At 42.5% G+C, this 19,171-nt stretch overlaps 1 protein-coding gene across 2 annotated transcripts in view; it reads right to left on the bottom strand.

Annotated features, from left to right (window-relative positions):
* The window catches only part of LOC109869631 (protein kinase C zeta type), a 154,765-nt gene that overhangs the window by 120,461 nt on the left and 15,133 nt on the right, over positions 1-19,171 (bottom strand). Inside the window, exons 2-4 of one of the 2 annotated variants that reach the window (XM_020459894.2) lie at positions 9,522-9,643; positions 9,336-9,425; positions 8,513-8,563 (exon numbers count right to left, since the gene is read on the bottom strand). In XM_020459894.2, coding sequence (XP_020315483.2) covers positions 8,513-8,563; positions 9,336-9,425; positions 9,522-9,643 — 263 coding nt within the window. Of the gene's footprint in view, positions 1-735; positions 1,333-8,512; positions 8,564-9,335; positions 9,426-9,521; positions 9,644-19,171 lie in introns of those variants that run through there. The other variant, XM_031803848.1, reaches the window with a different exon arrangement.

Here is a 19,171-nt window from a genome sequence, read left to right as displayed (position 1 = left end):
TGCTGGTATTAAAGCACAATACAAAAACACACATTCAAAGCAATCTGGATAGGTCTGCTTTTTCCCTTATCAAATGGTAACTTCTCACGTACCGTCATCCTTTTTAGGATGCATTTAGTTCTCCTTTGAAGAGCCACCGGCCGGGTTACAAAGAGCCCTAATCTGGGAGTTCTGGTTCCTTTGTGCCTCGGTTGGCGGATGGTGTGGTGGTGATGGAGAGATGGGGAGGGAGACGCTTTGCTTTCCCTGTTCTCTCTCTCGCCTCTCCCCAGCAGCTCTGAGTAGCACAGCCAGGTAGACAGACACACACACACTGCTGCGCATACACACACTGCTGCGCATACACACACTCGCCACCGCACACACTCATGCGCTCTCACACACACACACACACACAGTGCCGCACTCCCTAACAGGTCCAGACCCTTTCAGAAAACAAGGGGACTGCCAACAAGACACCAGCCCAGAGGAAGACTAACGTTATTGCAGGAAACAAGCCAGGTGAAGCCACCAGCAGATAGCATTCTAGGCTAGTAGGAAGCATCTATAGTGCACACAATCACTGCCTGCCTCCAACACATGAGGGGATGAGCTAGCTAGTAACTACAACACACCAGCCATGGGGGCAGAGCACACACACAAATGACATGCAAGCTAAAATCCAGAGAATGACACTGCCGTCAAATCGATTGTCAGCGGTGGATAGATGGATCGATGGATAGAGAGATTGCTCACCTGTGTCCTTCCTCCGTTCCTTTCTGCCTCCTTCAGCACATTATCCTGGCTGGTGTGCACATCGAACCGGCACGGAAACGTAGCTACATCCCCTCCTCTCTCGCTGTCCTCTCTCACCGACGTCGCTCTTCTTCTCTCAGTGATTTATTTAATTATTTCCTCTCTCTCTGCCTGCCTCCCCCTCCTCCTCCCTCCCTGTAGCACAGTTGCTACAGCTGTCAGTGTTGCCTTTTTTTGTGGCTATTTAATTCCCTATTTCTCTCACTTTCTGACGCCTCTCCTCCTCCGTCGACTGCTTTTGTTTGGAGGAACTAATGTGCAGCAAGGGACAAAAGGAGGGAGTGCCTTGAACATTAAGAACCAATATTGTACGGTACAGTGATCTCTCCCTCCCTATCCCTCTATCGTTCTCTCTCTCTCTCTAAGACATCTCCTCCTGATGTAGCCAGGCATGGGGGTAGTGGTGCTAGCACTAGCGGTAGAGCGTTCGTCCCCGGAGACACAGTGGTACACAGCTGAGGCTGCTGGGAAAACGCGACATGGATGCGGCGCTGAGTAGAGAAGGTGGTGCGAGTACCACTGGAGAGCCCGGTGCAACCTCCGCCTGAGCGCATCCGGGCTTTCAACGCCACCCCCTCCTCCCTCCTCCTCCCTCATCATCCAACACAGAGGGGGGTCTGTTCACACTCCCAAGGCCCAGCCGAGTGCTCAACTAAAGGCTCACACAACGAGCCTGACAAGGCCGGATCAGTAAGCCAGCTAGCGCGCTTCGTTTGGAGGGAGAAGAAGCCTCGTCTTTTGTTGTGAGCTGTGGGTTTTGATTAGGTCTGTGAGGAGGCAAGCTAGCATAGGCCCTACTGTACTACAGAGTATAGGCTGTGTGACAAATCAAATGGAGAGAGGTGCTATAGCAAAAGCCGGAGAATCTAGGCCTACTTTAATCGTTTATACTTACACGATTTTTATCCCACTTTATACCATTTTATAGTGTATAATTAATCTGGAATCTGGAATCTGCCAATCAATATTTTCCAAAGAGCAAATATTCCGACCGTGAAGATATGTTCTATTCTGTACCATGCTGTCTAGTGAGTGTATTCACCACTGGTTAGTGAGAAATACATGTCTAATACAGCGAGTACATCTAAAGGCTTATAAATAAAACAGTGATGCTACAGTCAGTGTGTGAGGTCGTCCACAAAATAACAGGGGGGAGAGACAAGTATTCAGAGTGGTGGTTTACCACGTTCATTAATAAACAACATTCACCTTAAAGAGCCATTTGTAGCTCAAACAGTAAGATCAGCATCATCTAAGATGTGGCTGGACAGAGCTTTGGATGCAAGGACTGACCATTCATGGTATGAAATTAATGCTTTAACCATGTTTTGAGGCTATACAGTGTGAAACAAGCTTGAATTATGGATTCTGACAGTTGAACTAAGCTCATGATGTTTTATTCTATGAAAATCAATGCAGGTAGCCTAGCGGTTAAGAGTGTTGCGCCACTAACCGAAAGGTCGCTGGTTTTACTCCCCGAGCTGACTAGGTGAAACAATCCGCCAATGTGCCCTTGAGCAAGGCACTCAACCCTAATTGCTCCAGGGTAGCCAAAAATAAAGGCTGATCCCTGGCCATGACCCCAATCTCTGAGGGTGTCTCAGGGGGAGTGTGATATTCACCCCCAAAAATATTTCAATTCACATGTGTATCTGTGAAATAGGACAAATGTAAGTAACCACCTAATTATTATTATATATCATTCATTTAAAAGTGTAAATATGGATGTACCAATCGCATAATTGTCCCATTAATGCATATTCATTTCTGTCTTTGAAGAACCAGAAAAATCCAAAGGTGAAGACAATAACTGCTTGTACAATAATCTGATTCTGAAATACAGTGACGATGCCTGAATATTTTAAGAGATACACCAATAGGTTTGTTAAACGGATTGTTATTGAAGTCTGGATTGAATTTGCAGTTTTAAAAAATCTGCCATCGAAAAATTCCAGGCGAACCCCCTTGGGATTCCGTAATGAGGGCCTGTAGTATTTCCAAACAAATTCCCAATTATGGGAAACGTCCGGAAATATATGGTGGCCCCACCCAGACCAGGGACTTAATTGCATTGACTAAAAATACATTCCTGATTATCTCACTTTTTCCTTTTCGTACTAGCCAATGAGATGTCTGCAAAAAGTAACAGAGATATGACAGAAACCCTGCCTGGCTTAGTACCTACAGTACTGTACTGTACCAACCCCTCATAATGTCATTATAAGACTATAAATAAGTACCTACAGTACTGTACCAACCCCTCATAATGTCATTATAAGACTTTAAATAAGTACCTACAGTACTGTACCAACCCCTCATAATATCATTATAAGACTATAAATAAGTACCTACAGTACTGTACCAACCCCTCATAATATCATTATAAGACTATAAATAAGTACCTACAGTACTGTACCAACCCCTCATGTCATTATAAGACTATAAATAAGTACCTACAGTACTGTACCAACCCCTCATAATGTCATTATAGGACTATAAATAAGTACCTACAGTACTGTACCAACCCCTCATAATGTCATTATAAGACTATAAATAAGTATGTCTTACTATCATCTTACAATAATCCTGAGTAATAATCATAATCATATTATGAGTGATAATAAAACAGAAGGGCATCAAAACAACTTGTTATACCTCATTATACCTGCTGGCTGGTAGGTTTCTATTCTGTTGTCAACTTCCATTGTCCTCCAAGAGTTGCTACATATTTTCACAATGCTAGTATTTTATCTGACATCATCACCAGGACATCTCCTCCCACACACTGCTAGTATTTTATCTGACATCATCACCAGGACCTCTCCTCCCACACACTGCTAGTATTTTATCTGACATCATCACCAGGACCTCTCCTCCCACACACTGCTAGTATTTTATCTGACATCATCACCAGGACCTCTCCTCCCACACACTGCTAGTATTTTATCTGACATCATCACCAGGACCTCTCCTCCCACACACTGCTAGTATTTTATCTGACATCATCACCAGGACATCTCCTCCCACACACTGCTAGTATTTTATCTGACATCATCACCAGGACATCTCCTCCCACATACTTCAGCAGCATGCCATGTCTGCCAGGGTGAAACGTTAATTCAAGGCCTATTCTCTATACATTACATTTCCCCCTGTAACTACCCAGAGGACCATAATGCAAAGACATGTTGGAGCTTTCAACCTGAAAAATATCTAGATATACACTAAATGTCTCCATATGGAGCAGTTCTATATGTATCTTTGCCAAAATCAACCACTTAAAATCAGTAATTCAACAGTAATTCAACCAATCAATCAACAACCAAGGAACACCACATTCTACACAATAAACCCACATATTCCACCTAAAGGGAGGGAGCCTACTACACGTGTAATATTATGGACAGCTAAGAGACAGACCCTCAGACACAGTTACACCCTGTAGAATAAACCCACATATTCCACCTAAAGGGAGGGAGCCTACTACACGTGTAATATTATGGACAGCTAAGAGACAGACCCTCAGACACAGTTACACCCTGTAGAATAAACCCACATATTCCACCTAAAGGGAGGGAGCCTACTACACGTGTAATATTATGGACAGCTAAGAGACAGACCCTCAGACACTGTTACACCCAGGTGGACACACCCTGAGTCTCACACACCGACATAGGTCGTTGTGGTGCAGTTGCACTAACGTATTAGTAGAGTCCCCTCCACCTCCTCCTCTGAGCCAATAGGAAGGCTATTTCAAGGACAATTTCCTGTTTTTTCCTCTTCCTCACTCCTCTATGGCCACAGCAGCATTGAGCCAACCCTCTCATACAAAAGCACTGAAAGACTACTGTAGATATCAATATCTACTGTAACTAACTAACCTAAACTAACTCATTTTCTCTGTAGCACAGAGAATGCAAACATAAAACATGTTCCTTACAGATGCATGGACAACAATATATAGAATATATCACATGCTATATGATTACGTATGCACAAAACACAGCAGCATATAAATCACCACACACACACACACACACACACATTCAATGATCGCATGTATGTATATTACCTACAGACTGGCGGTCAGCATCCGGTAACTGTGCTCTCCTCATAGAGCAAAGGAAGGGTATGCTGTCTCTGGACAGAGCACAGGCATCCCTTATAACACACCAACACACACACCCACCCACCAACACACACGCTGGCGCACTACCCAGCAAAACATGCTGGCGCAGCAGCATATATGCATTATAGACAACCTGATAGAGAGGGATAGAGAGAGAGCGCGAGATGCCATGATATACCACACAGCAATAGGGTGACTTACAAGACATTTTAGGTAAGTTATGTTTATCTTCTACGTTAACCATTCTTTAACAATTAGAGAAAGTGGTTCTCATTTCCAACATTAGCTAAGAGCTTAAAATGCACACCATCAGATTGCCTCTCTGTGATGATGAGAATAGAAAACCCAAACCAGAGGATTCATCGGCACAGACATTTTCAGAACACTGTGTCTCAGTATCACCGCCAGGGAATGTCAGAAGAAACGGAGAGAGGTATCGGTTAACAGAGAGTTATTGTACAGAGGTTTCGGTCAACAGACTGTAGGACGCGACAACTAACGAGAAATCTGTGCACTGGAACAAAGTTTTTTCGTAACTGATTGTTTGGACAAATCACTATTTTGCAGGTGTTCGCATCTTTCGAATTTCAGAAGGGGAATGGACATTTTTCCCATATACTTGTCCGTAACTTGCAAAGAGAGGGTGTGGAGCTACGACCCTGCTTCCGCTCCTCGTTCGAATAACTTTTCTAACATGTCTCTCCCTGAAATGAATTGAGAATCTGACACAGTTACGCAAGATTTTAGTTCTGGGTTTCTGAGATTAAGAGATGAAAGAGGAAATAGGTGTCAAAGGGAATAGAAAGAGTAGAAAGGAAGAGGGAAAAGAAGAGGGGGAGAGAAAGTGCAGGAGTCAGCAGTGAGCTGAAGACGTCAACTGCGGTCACCACCCTTTGAGAGAGAGGAGTGTTAAAACCATGACACTTTATAGAAGGGAACGCTCCGGAACTAAGATGTGCTTAATTTTACCGGGTTGCTTCAGAAAACGTTTGAGTAATGTTCAGCCGGTCTGTTATGTGTGTGCACAGGACCATTTTGAAATCATAGAAGTCAAATAGAAAGTTGATTCTTTATCATTAAAGTGCATTTACTGATATAGAAGCACCCATGTCCTCTAAGAGTAACTAAATATGTGTGTGTACCTAGCTTGGTCTTGGTTTCATGCTCATTGGTTAAAAGTATATACAATGCATTACAGAAAGTACTCAGACACCTTCACTTTTTCCACATTGTGTTACATTACAGCCTTATTTTCCTCATCAATCGAAACGCAATACCCCATAATGACAAAGCAAAAACCGTTTTTAGAAATGTTTGTAAACATAAGTATTCAGATCCTTTAATCAGTACTTTGTTGAAGCACCTTTGGCAGCGATTACAGCCCCGAGTTTTCTTGGGTATGACGCTACAAGTTTGGGGCGGCAGTTAGCCTAGTGGTAAGAGCATTGGGCCAGTAACCGAAAGGTTGCTAGATCGAATCCCTGAGCCGACAAGGTAAAAATCTGTTGTTATTCCCCTGAACAAGGCAGTTAACCCACTGTTCGTAGGCCGTCATTGTAAATAAGAATTTGTTCTTAACTGACTTGCCTAGTTAAATAAAGGTTTAAAAAAAATGGGATGGAGAATGGAGTTTCTCCCATTCTTTCAAGCTCTGTTAGATTGGATGGGGGGTGTCTCTCCAGAGATGATCGGATTCAAGTCCAGGCTCTGGCTGGGCCACTCAAGGACATTCAGAGACTTGTCCCGAAGCTACTCCTGCGTTTTCTTGGCTGTGTGCTTAGGGTCGTTATCCTGTCACCCCAGTCTGAGGCCCTGAGTGCTCTGGAGTAGGTTTTCATTAAGAATCTCTCTACTTTTCTCTCTGTACATCCCCACAGCATGATGCTGCCACCACCATGCTTCACCGGAGGGATGGTGCAAGATTTCCTCCAGACGTTACGCTTGGCATTCAGGCCAAAGAGTCAAATCTTGGTTTCTTGACCAACTCCAAGCGGGCTGTCATGTGCCTTTTACTGAAGAGTGGCTTCCGTCTGGCCACCTGAGCTCAATTTCGAGTCTATTAGCAAAAGGGTCTAAATGCATTCATTTTTAATACATTTGCAAACATTTCTAAAAACCTGCATTCGCTTTGTCATTATGGGGTATTGTGTGTAGATTGATGAGTAATTATTATTTTTTAAATACATTTTAGAATAAGGCTGTAATGTAACAAAATGTGGAAAAAGTAAAGGGGTCTGAATACTTTGCGAATGCACTGTATAGCGACCGTATGCTTTTCTTTTGTATAATGGATTCTATGCACAGTATAGTATAATAACATATTTGCTAGCCTATTAAGCCCCTATAATGGATTCTATGCACAGTATAGTATAATAACATATTTGCTAGCCTATTAAGCCCCTATAATGGATTCTATGCACAGTATAGTATAATAACATATTTGCTAGCCTATTAAGCCCCTATAATGGATTCTATGCACAGTATAGTATAATAACATATTTGCTAGCCTATTAAGCCCCTGAGGAAATGAAGAAACGTAAGTGGTGGCCGGACGTCTTTCTAACATCTGCAGTCAATGAACAGATCAATTGGCAGTAATTGCATATTCCCCATTTGGACCCTTGAGGACCAATGTTGAGTATGGACTGGCTGGTGAACTAGGCTAACCTCTGTTTGTTTGCAGGGAAATTCGAGAGACGTTTGGGACGAGACTGTGTGAGGGAACAGTTTCTAATGTGACTCTTCCTTCTTGGTCAGGGGTTCCCAAACTCTTTCACTCGGGCCCCTCTTCCAGCATTGGGGAACATCGCGCACGCACCACGTCTATATCTATGTGCACAAGCACTGTTCATGACACAAACTGTTCACACCCCTCGTTGGTGGAGATCGTTTTGCAGTTTTAAAGCTAATTTTCTTTCAATTCTAAACCTTTTGCTATGTCTAATGTGTAATAATTTATTATTTGAGTGACAATACAACTACAACAATATCAATGGGCTAAAAAAAGAAAGAAAAATAACAGCTGACATGGGCTATTTGATCTGGAAGTTTGACAAATTGTAAATATCTCTAAGGTTTGCAAAGACTAACCATGACAAGACGAACTAATGATGCACAACCCAATTTCAAAAATGCATCTTGTGCATTATATGATTACAACTTTCAAGAGAAAGTTTCAAGCCAGACACCGACCCCTCGCGTGCCCCACAGTTTGGGAATCACTGTTCTAGGTGGTCTAATTTTCTGTGACAGCCAGACAAGTGGTGTTGTCAAACACCTTGTATCCAGGATGCCTTGGTTTCTCCCTCAGAGGACAGGATGAGGAATCTGAACTGCCAGTTAGTGGCGTGAACACTGAACACCACGAAGGTAGAGGAGCATGCCATGTTACACTACCAAAGAGTGAAGGGAAGGTGGTTAACTAACTATAAATAACTTCATTGTTTCATTTCACAGTCAACTATTCAATTAATTTACAATCAGTAAGATAATGCTAATACTCTTGTTTGTTTGCTAGCCAGCTACAGAAAGCTGCTTCACGGAAACCAGGTGTAATACATGTGTATAATATGTAGCACTAGTACTCACGGTCTTCTCCTGGACATGGCATACCTGGCTTCACTGGGATACTGGGGAAGACTGCAAGAGAATGATGAACGACAACTATGAATACCCTGAGACATGTCCAATCTAAACCTCTGAACATACTAACTAATGGTTACTCAAATTAATGTGTATATATCCTAAACCACTGAATTAAAAGTAAATTATTTGCATTGAGATAATAGTAAAATTATTGCAGAGGAAGAGGTGAAAAGGGAAGTAGAGGAGTAAGAGAACAGAGTAGAGGAGTAAGTGAAAAGAGAACAGAGAAGAGGAGGTGAAAAGAGAACAGAGAAGAGGAGGTGAAAAGAGAACAGAGAAGAGGAGGTGAAAAGAGAACAGAGAAGAGGAGGTGAAAAGAGAACAGAGAAGAGGAGGTGAAAAGAGAACAGAGAGGAGGAGGTGAAAAGAGAACAGAGAGGAGGAGGTGAAAAGAGAACAGAGAGGAGGAGGTGAAAAGAGAACAGAGAGGAGAAGGTGAAAAGAGAACAGAGAGGAGGAGGTGAAAAGGGAAGTAGAGGAGTAAGTGAAAAGAGAACAGAGAAGAGGTGAAAAGAGAACAGAGAGGAGGAGGTGAAAAGGGAAGTAGAGGAGTAAGTGAAAAGGGAAGTAGAGGAGTAAGTGAAAAGGGAAGTAGAGGAGTAAGTGAAAAGAGAAGAGAGAGGAGGAGGTGAAAAGAGAAGAGAGGAGGAGGTGAAAAGAGAAGAGAGAGGAGGAGGTGAAAAGAGAACAGAGAGGAGTAAGTGAAACGAGAAGTAGAGGTAAAGCGACAGAGAAATGAGTGCAGACAGACAGAGCCCTAACTAACCGTGCAGCAGGAGTCCTGAGTTCCTGTTGCGGCTGTAGATCCGGAAGGCCTCCTGCAGTTCCATCTGAGAGGAGATGGTACATGGGTCTCCTATGGGACACAAACACAGATTATTCACTTATTTCATACACATGTAGTCAAGATCAACTGAATTTTTTTCCACCCACCGGTGCGAGACCAACATACCCTCATCGTCGATCCACTTGAGAGTGATTGGCTGCTGCTGGGCCAGGCTGCACATCACCCTCACCTCCTCACATAGTCCCATGTAGGTTACTGTGGCAGCCAAGTCCGTGATTAGCATGTCCCTGCACAGACAGGATAAATAATATAACATTATTCAAATCACACTCACTCTTTCACATTGCTTCACACCAGGGTTTGGGCAAAAGGAATTACACCCACTTGTATTCAGTCAATGTCGAAATGGCTTAAATAATGGAAGTCTGGATGCCCAAGCCAGACATGTATTCAATACATCCACTTCAGTCACTTCTTTAGATCTCTCTGGAGGAGCTACTTCAGCAGTGGTTAATGGTCCGAATAGATGTGTGGGCAACATGTTTTGTAAATAGGGAATTACAACAGCTACGGACATTCAACCGTCAAACACTCCCTGACTGCCATTTGAATGTGATGAACAGATCTCAAGGAATATAAGGATGCGAAATGACCTGTGGCGAATGTGACGGCCTGTGCAGTGACATGTTCTGCCCCACCGGAGGAGGGCGCCACACACTGAAACAAGCTGCTGCACAATGTGTGGACACTCAAGTCAACCAACAGTCACTCTCATTCAGATATCGCTCTAGTCTTTGATCATTACTTTATGTTCAATATCAACTCATCCCTGTAAAGTACTCTCACTTGCTTGGATCAATGACACAAGCACAGGCCTATGGTTCTCTGTTATGGATAGCAGGTGCTATGGTGTAGCCATTGCAACTACTATGCATGTATGGGCTCTACTGACTAGTTCTACCATATGCATGTATGGTTCTCTATACAGAGACCAGTTTGAGTCCAATGACAGACAGTGGCTCCTACAAGCCAAAAGCAAAAGAGACAAGGCTACTCTTCTCCCACTTCACAGCTGCATTCTACAATACACCAGCTATCCAGCTGCTCCAGCTGTTCTTTGTTGGAATGAAGACAAACTCTGGCAATTAAGTCATACTTATTCCTGAACCGAGAAAACCCCTGTCACACTTGATATGAGGGAGAATTCAGTCCCTGCTGAACAAGTGTATTTGTGAGCATGTTCAGTGAAAGGAAAAATAAAAGGCCAGATGCAAAGCACACAGTTAAATCATACAGCTAACAGCTACAAAAAGCTATTCAAAATAGCCCACAAGTGTCTCGTAGTAGGATATTCCTAAGAGATTTGGAGGCACAGGTGACCCAAAATAGTTGGCTGTACTAGGATGGTCATACAGATTTTTTAACGGTTCCCCCGTTATGTTGAAATCACAATTTATCTCATGATCACGACATGACAAAAGTACCTTGCATCATCCATTCATTTGTTCAGATGCACGATAACCACTTCATCAAGGAGCCCTGTGGCTGCGTTGATCACAGGGCATTGAAGCCCTGAACGATGCCTGACAGGCAGCCCCGCCTCCCAATCCGCCCCGTAAGACCATAGCCAATTGCATGCAAGCAACAACGCAGTTAACTTTGCTAGTCTTGTGAACTAGCTAGTTAGCTATGTAGTCTTATTAGCTAGCTAAATAGCTAGCTTGTTATTTGTGCTGGTTGTCAGCTTGCATAACTGATATGTATATAATTATAAGGGACATTTACTTTTTAATATTTACAGGGGGTGAGCTCCATTCCTTACAGATTGATTAGATTCAAATACTCTGAGGCTGAAATGAAGGCAGGATGCTGCCTTGTGGGCGGTTTTATAGGTAAGGCTCCTTGCAGACAGCCTACTGGGAAGCATCCTGACTTATCAGCCTCTGAGGTGGCTATTTAATCTGATCAGCCTGCCAGGAATAGAGCCCACCCAGTCTTGATCATATACTGAATCGGTGAGTGAGTTTATATGGAGGTGCATAGGAGATGTTGAACACACTGTGACTTTTAAAACCTACCCTAACCAGAAACTGTGGATAGATGGTAGCATTTGTGCAAAACTGAAAGCGCAAACTACCGCATTTAACCATGGCAAGGCGACTGGGAATACGGACCGAATACAAACAGTGTAGTTATTCCCTCAGCAAGGCAATCAAACAAGCGAAATGTCCGTACAGAGACCAAGTGTAATCTCAAATCAATGGCTCAGACACAAGACGTATGTGGCAGGGTCTAAAGACAATCATGGACTAAAAAAAGAAAACCAGCCACTTCACGCACACCGACGTCTTGCTTCCAGACAAACTAAACACCTTCGCCCGCTTTGAGGATAATACAGTGCCACAGCTCTCCTTCTCCGTGGCTGACGTGAGAAAGACATTTAAACGCGTTAACCCTCGCAAAGCTGCCGGCCCAGACGGCAACCCTAGCCGCGTCCTCAGAGCATGCGCAGACCAGCTGGGTGTTTAAGGACATATTTAATCACTCTCTATCCCAGTCTGTTGTCCCCACATGCTTCAAGTTGGCCACCATTATTCCTGAACCCAAGAAGGCAAAGGTAACTGAACTAAATGACTAATCACACCATAGCACTCACTTCTGTCATCATGAAGCGATTTGAGAGGCTAGTCAAGGATCATATTACCTCCACCTTACCTGTCACCCTAGACCCACTTCAATTTGCTTACCACCACAATAGGTCCACAGACGAGGAAATCGCCATAACACTGCACACTGCCCTGGTCTCAAACCCGCCCTATGCAATTGGGTCCTGGACTTTCTGACGGGCCGCCCCCAGGTGGTGAAGGTAGGTAACAACATCTCCACTTCGCTGATCCTCAACACTGGGGCCCCACAAGGGTGCGTGCTAAACCCCCTACAGGGGATGCCTCCAACTCAAATCATCAAGTTTGCAGATGACACACCACTAGGAGGCTTGATTACCAACAACGACGAGATGGCCTATAGGAAGGAACTGAGAGCACTCGGAGTGTAGTGTCAGCAAAACAACCTCTTACTCAACATCAATAAAACAAAAGGAGATGATCGTGGACTTCAGGAAACATCAGAGGGAGCACCCCCTATCCACATCGACGGGAGAGCAGTGGAGAAGGTGGAAAGTTAAGTTCCTCGGCATACACATCAAGGACAAACTGAAATGTTCCACCCACACAGACAGTGTGGTAAAGGCTGCGCAACAGTGGCTCTTCAACCTCAGGAAGCTCAAGAAATTTGGCTTGTCACCTAAAACCCTCAAACTTCTACAGATGCACAATTGAGAGCATCCTGTCAGGCTGTATCACCGCCTGGTATGGCAACTGCACCGCCCACAATCACAAGGCTCTCCAGAGGGTGGTACAGTCTGCAAAAGGCATCACCGGGGGCAAACAACCTGCCCTGGGCCTCTGTGCGCCTATGTAGATATTGAACAGTAGTGTATATACTGTATTTTATACCATCAAGTACATCTTGCCTATGCTGCTCTATCATTGCTCTTCCATATATGTATATATTCTTATTCCATTCCTTACTTAGATTTGTGTGTATTAGGTAGTTGTTGTGAAATTGTTAGATACATTGCTGCACTGTTGGAACTAGAAGCACAAGCATTTCGCTACACTCGCAAAAACATCTGCTAACCATGTGTACAGTACGTGACCAATAAAATGTTATTTTATTTGACATAAAGCACTGACTGCTAATCTGCCAGCAAGGAGCTTTATATATGAAACAGCCTACAAAGCATCATCCTGACATCAGCCTCTGAGGCTGCTATTGAAACTGATCAGCCTGCCAGGAATAGAGCTCCCCCACTTAATTTAAATATTATCCATACAAAATGGTAAGTGTCCCTTATAATAGTACACATATCACTTATGCAAGCTAACAACCAGCATAACAAGCTAGCTAACAAGACTAGCAAAGTTAAAGTGCCTTCAGAAAGTGTCCCCTTGACCTCCTCCTTATTTTGTTGTGTTACAGCCCGAATATAAAATCGATTCAATTGAGATGTATTGTCATTGGACTGCACACAATACAAAATAACATCAAAGTGGAATTAGGTTTATACATTTTTTGCAAATTAATAAAATATGAAAAGCTGAAATGTCTTGAGTCAATAAGTATTCAAGCACTTTGTTATAGCAAGCGTAGAAATGTGCTTAACAAGTTACATAATACGTTGAATGGACTGTGTGCAATTACATTTAAAAATTACATGATTTTTGAATGACTACCTTCTCTGTACCCCACACATACATCAGTCGAGCAGTGAATTTCAAACAAAGATTTAACCACAATGACCAGGGAGGTTTCCGTATAATAAAAAGCAGATATTGAATATCCCTTTGAGCATGGTGAGGTTATTAATTACACTTTGAACAGTGTATCAATACACCCAGTAACAACAAATATACAGGCTTCATTCCTGACTCAGTTGCCAGAGAGGAAGGAAACCGCTCAGGGATTTCACCATGAGGTCAATGGTGACTTTAAAACAGTTACAGAGTTTAATGGCTGTGATAGGAGAAAACTGAGAATGGATCAACAACATTGTAGTTACTCAATACTAACCTAATTGAAAGAGTGAAAAGGAAGCCTGTAAAGAATACAAATATTCCTAAACATGCATCCTGTTTGCAATAAAAGTAATACTGCAAAAAATGTGTCAAAGCTATTCACCTTTTTTTGTCCAAAATAGAGTGTTATATTTGGTGCAAATCCAATACAACACATAACTGAGTACCACTCTCTATATTTTCATGCATAGTGGGGGCTGCATCATGTTATGGGTATGCTTGTAATTGTTAAGGACTGGGGAACTTTTCAGGGTAAAAAGAAACTGAATGGAGCTAAGCACAGGCAAAATCCTAGAGGAAAACCTGATTGTCTTTTTTCCACCAAATGCTGGGAGATTAATTAAGCTCTCAGCAGGAGAATAACCTAAAACAAAAAGCCAAATCTGCACGAGAATTGCTTACCAAGAAGAAAGTGAAAGTGAAGTGAAAGTTCCTGAGTGGCCGAGTTACAGTATTAACTTAGATCTAATTGAAAATCTATGGAAAGACCTGAAAATGGTTGTCTAGCAATGATCAACAACCAATTTGACAGAGCTTGAAGAATAATAAATGGGCAAATGTTGTAAAGGTTGTAAAGTACAAAAGTGAGTACACCCCTAAGTGAAAATGTCCAAATTGGTCCCAATTCACGCACTTAAGAAAAATCATCCTTACTGCCTCTGATCTGGCGGACTCACTAAACACACATGCTTCATTTATAAATGTCTGATTGTTGGAGTGCTATCCCTAAATACATAAAAACAAGACAAGGATGCAGTCTGGTTTGCTTAATATAAGGAATTTTAAATGATTTATACTTTATAAACTTAAGTATAATTTAGCTATTACATTTACTTTGATACAGAGGTATATTTAAAACCAAATACTCAATAAGTATTTTACTAAGTGACTTTCACTTTTACTTGAGTCATTCTCTATTAAAAGGCATCTCTACTTTTACTGAAGTATGACAATTGGGTACTTTTCCCACTCCTGAATCCAGGTGTGGAAAGCTCTTAGAGACTTACCCAGAAAGACTGACAGCTATAATCGCTGCCAAAAGGTGCTTCTACAGAGTATTGACTCAGGGGTCGGAATAGTTATATAAATGAGATATTTCTGTATTTCATTTTCAATACATTTGCATAAAAAAACCTGTCATTATGGGGTATTGTGTGTAGATGGGTGAGAAAATTCAGGCTGTAACAACAAAATATGGAATAAGTCAAGGGGTATGAATAGTTTCTGAAGGCCCTGTAGCTGCTTTGTTCCTTGCATGCTAAGAGAGCTCTTAGCTCAAGGTAAGGGACATTTCGCTTGCTAACATTCTAACTTATAAACTGATAATGAGCTCCAAACACAAATGAAAGCATGATGTTAGCATGAAATGTACCATCCATTAGTGTAACAATCACTCCTATTTATAGTTGATTTTGTGATCTCAACAAAACAACTTTTTTTTCATGTCGTGATCATGAGATAATTTGTGATCTCGACATAATGAGGATTTTTATTTATTTATTGATATGTCCTCTCTGGGCTCCTCTAGGTTAGCCTAATTATAAATGGATTGCAAATCCAGCTAACATTCATTGGCATGTGGTGAGCAGACCATTCATTACAATTCAGGTTTCACTTATGTTTCTCAGCTATTGATGTGGACACCCGTGATTGTTCTTTGTTTGTGACTCCAGTCAATACCAGGCCTGGGGTCCAAACACTTGAGACACACTTACCCTCGCCTTATGCCCTTGAGGGAATCACCGTCGCCATTTTGGAGGGTGGTCCAAATGATTAGCCATGCTAGGGAAGTTTGCAACGTAAGCCCCTCAGCCCTCGTTTTCAGTCGGCTTTGAGTGTACAATTACAGTGCCTTGCGAAAGTATTCGGCCCCCTTGAACTTAGCGACCTTTTGCCACATTTCAGGCTTCAAACAAAGATATAAAACTATTTTTTTTGTGAAGAATCAACAACAAGTGGGACACAATCATGAAGTGGAACGACATTTATTGGATATTTCAAACTTTTTTAACAAATCAAAAACTGAAAAATAGGGCGTGCAAAATTATTCAGCCCCTTTACTTTCAGTGCAGCAAACTGTCTCCAGAAGTTCAGTGAGGATCTCTGAATGATCCAATGTTGACCTAAATGACTAATGATGATAAATACAATCCACCTGTGTGTAATCAAGTCTCCGTATAAATGCACCTGCACTGTGATAGTCTCAGAGGTCCGTTAAAAGCGCAGAGAGCATCATGAAGAACAAGGAACACACCAGGCAGGTCCGAGATACTGTTGTGAAGAAGTTTAAAGCCGGATTTGGATACAAAAAGATTTCCCAAGCAGCACTGTGCAAGCGATAATATTGAAATGGAAGGAGTATCAGACCACTGCAAATCTACCAAGACCTGGCCGTCCCTCTAAACTTTCAGCTCATACAAGGATAAGACTGATCAGAGATGCAGCCAAGAGGCCCATGATCACTCTGGATGAACTGCAGAGATCTACAGCCGAGGTGGGAGACTCTGTCCATAGGACAACAATCAGTCGTATATTGCACAAATCTGGCCTTTATGGAAGAGTGGCAAGAAGAAAGCCATTTCTTAAAGATATCCATAAAAAGTGTCATTTAAAGTTTGCCACAAGCCACCTGGGAGACACACCAAACATGTGGAAGAAGGTGCTCTGGTCTGATGAAACCAAAATTGAACTTTTTGGCAACAATGCAAAACGTTATGTTTGGCGTAAAAGCAACACAGCTCATCACCCTGAACGCCCCATCCCCACTGTCAAACATGGTGGTGGCAGCATCATGGTTTGGGCCTGCTTTTCTTCAGCAGGGACAGGGAAGATGGTTAAAATTGATGGGAAGATGGATGGAGCCAAATATAGGACCATTCTGGAAGAAAACCTGATGGAGTCTGCAAAAGACCTGAGACTGGGACGGAGATTTGTCTTCCAACAAGACAATGATCCAAAACATAAAGCAAAATCTACAATGGAATGGTTCAAAAATAAACATAGAAGGGCCAAGTCAAAGTCCAGACCTGAATCCAATCGAGAATCTGTGGAAAGAACTGAAAACTGCTGTTCACAAATGCTCTCCATCCAACCTCACTGAGCTCGAGCTGTTTTGCAAGGAGGAATGGGAAAAAATGTCAGTCTCTCGATGTGCAAAACTGATAGAGACATACCCCAAGCGACTTACAGCTGTAATCGCAGCAAAAGGTGGCGCTACAAAGTATTAACTTAAGGGGGCTGAATAATTTAGCACGCCCAATTTTTCAGTTTTTGATTTGTTAAAAAAGTTTGAAATAACCAATAAATGTCGTTCCACTTCATGATTGTGTCCCACTTGTTGTTGATTCTTCACAAAAAAATACAGTTTTATATCTTTATGTTTGAAGCCTGAAATGTGGCAAAAGGTCGCAAAGTTCAAGGGGGCCGAATACTTTCGCAAGGCACTGTATGTTCACTCCAGGGCCTGAAACTCCCCATAATTCAATTCGAGACAATCCGCTTAGAAACGTCTGCGAAAACTTAAAAACAACATCAATGGAGAAGTTAACATACATGTGTAAGTAAAAACAAATGCAAATAAGTAAGACATTTTGCTACTACATAAAGAGTAAATATGTTTTTGTTTGGTTATCTTTTGGAAATTGTAGAAAAAACATTTCCCTTCTTCAAAAGGTTCCAGCTAGGCAGGCTAACACTAGTTAGATCATTAATTAGCTAGCTATCATACAGTAGGCAGGCTTACGTTAGTTGGATAATTAATTTGCTAGCTATCATACAGTAGGTGTATATTAATAATGATATATTTAATAGAAGTAGACATGCACTCATAATTGACGGTAGGGCATATAAATAACCCACAAGCTACCGGTGGCTGAAAACACAATAGTCACGAGATGAACGGTGATGAATTTCTGGCCAAGGGCAGTCCATTTAGAAATCATTCCTTGCTCCCTTGCCCTGCAAGTGTATACTAATCAGACGTCATGATATGTCATCAGAAGTGTCCACTTAATTTGAGGACTGAGGGGATAGGGTGGTCTTTTAAGTGTTTGGACCGTAGCCCAGGACTCAGCTCGACTGCCTCGTGGTTGGTACCACACAATGTAAAGTAACTACTCAGGGGCCTTGTGGTTTGAGTGTCCGTCCTGAGATTTAAAGTTTGGGAGTTCGATCTCCGGCCGAGTCGGTGCGTCTCTGCTTGGCAATCAGCATTAAGGAGATAGACTGGCGCAATGTTCAGTGGGTGTGTTTGTAGCCTCATGCTACAGAAATAAGAGATCGGCTCATAGGAGCCGTTCCGGCTCGCACAAGGTAAAGGTCTTTAGCATCCACTGAGTACTACACATACAATCCATTATCACTAATGCGGTATCTTTTCATATTGCATTTTATTGTGATTTGAACTCCTGCCATTTGAACCACCTTCACCGGTCTGTCAATGACCCTGTGGGCACCCTGTAATACAGTGTGTGTGTTCATATTCAACATCAAGCATCATTAGGCCAACCTAACACCCCACTGTCTGAACCAGTTACTGTTGACAACACACAACCCCTATTCAGGATCATTCTAAGATCAGGTCCCCCGTGTCCATAATCTTACTCATTCTGAATTGAAAGGCAAAACTGATCCTAGATCAGCACTCCTACCTCCGCTCAATAAATATGGGCAATGATCTAGTTCAGTAACTACATTTTCAGAAGATCATTTTAGGGTAGCCAGTGTTGAAATCATATAGTTAGTATTTGACAGGTTGTGGTGTGGTATTTGGGGTTGTTTTGTGACTGACTCCTCTGGGGAGGGAGACAGGAACAGCTTGGGCCTCAGCAGCAGGCACGACTCCAGTTCCCCTCACAGGGCACATCCTCTGCCAACATGGCACTCCTTCAATACCCTCCCACACTGCACCAGCAAACACACTCTCTTGTACACACGGACACACATGCTCGCTAAAGAGAGACACAGACACACATGCAAGCAAGCACGCACAAGCAGTACAATACATGCATGCATACATACGCAGATGGTTAGATGTATATGTACCATTGTCAGCATGCACTGTATCAATTGTGTGGAACTTTAGAATTCAAATGCTGCTTATATAAATGCTAATTAACTGTAGCCCAATATGGATTGATGGTGGGTCATACCTTATCTTGGCTGTAATCTCAGAACCTG

This window comes from Oncorhynchus kisutch, linkage group LG24, assembly GCF_002021735.2.
Source record: "Oncorhynchus kisutch isolate 150728-3 linkage group LG24, Okis_V2, whole genome shotgun sequence".
Classification (NCBI taxonomy): Eukaryota; Metazoa; Chordata; class Actinopteri; order Salmoniformes; family Salmonidae; genus Oncorhynchus; species Oncorhynchus kisutch.
Note: the sequence above shows the minus strand (reverse complement) of the source record. Positions and strands in the feature narration are given on the sequence as shown.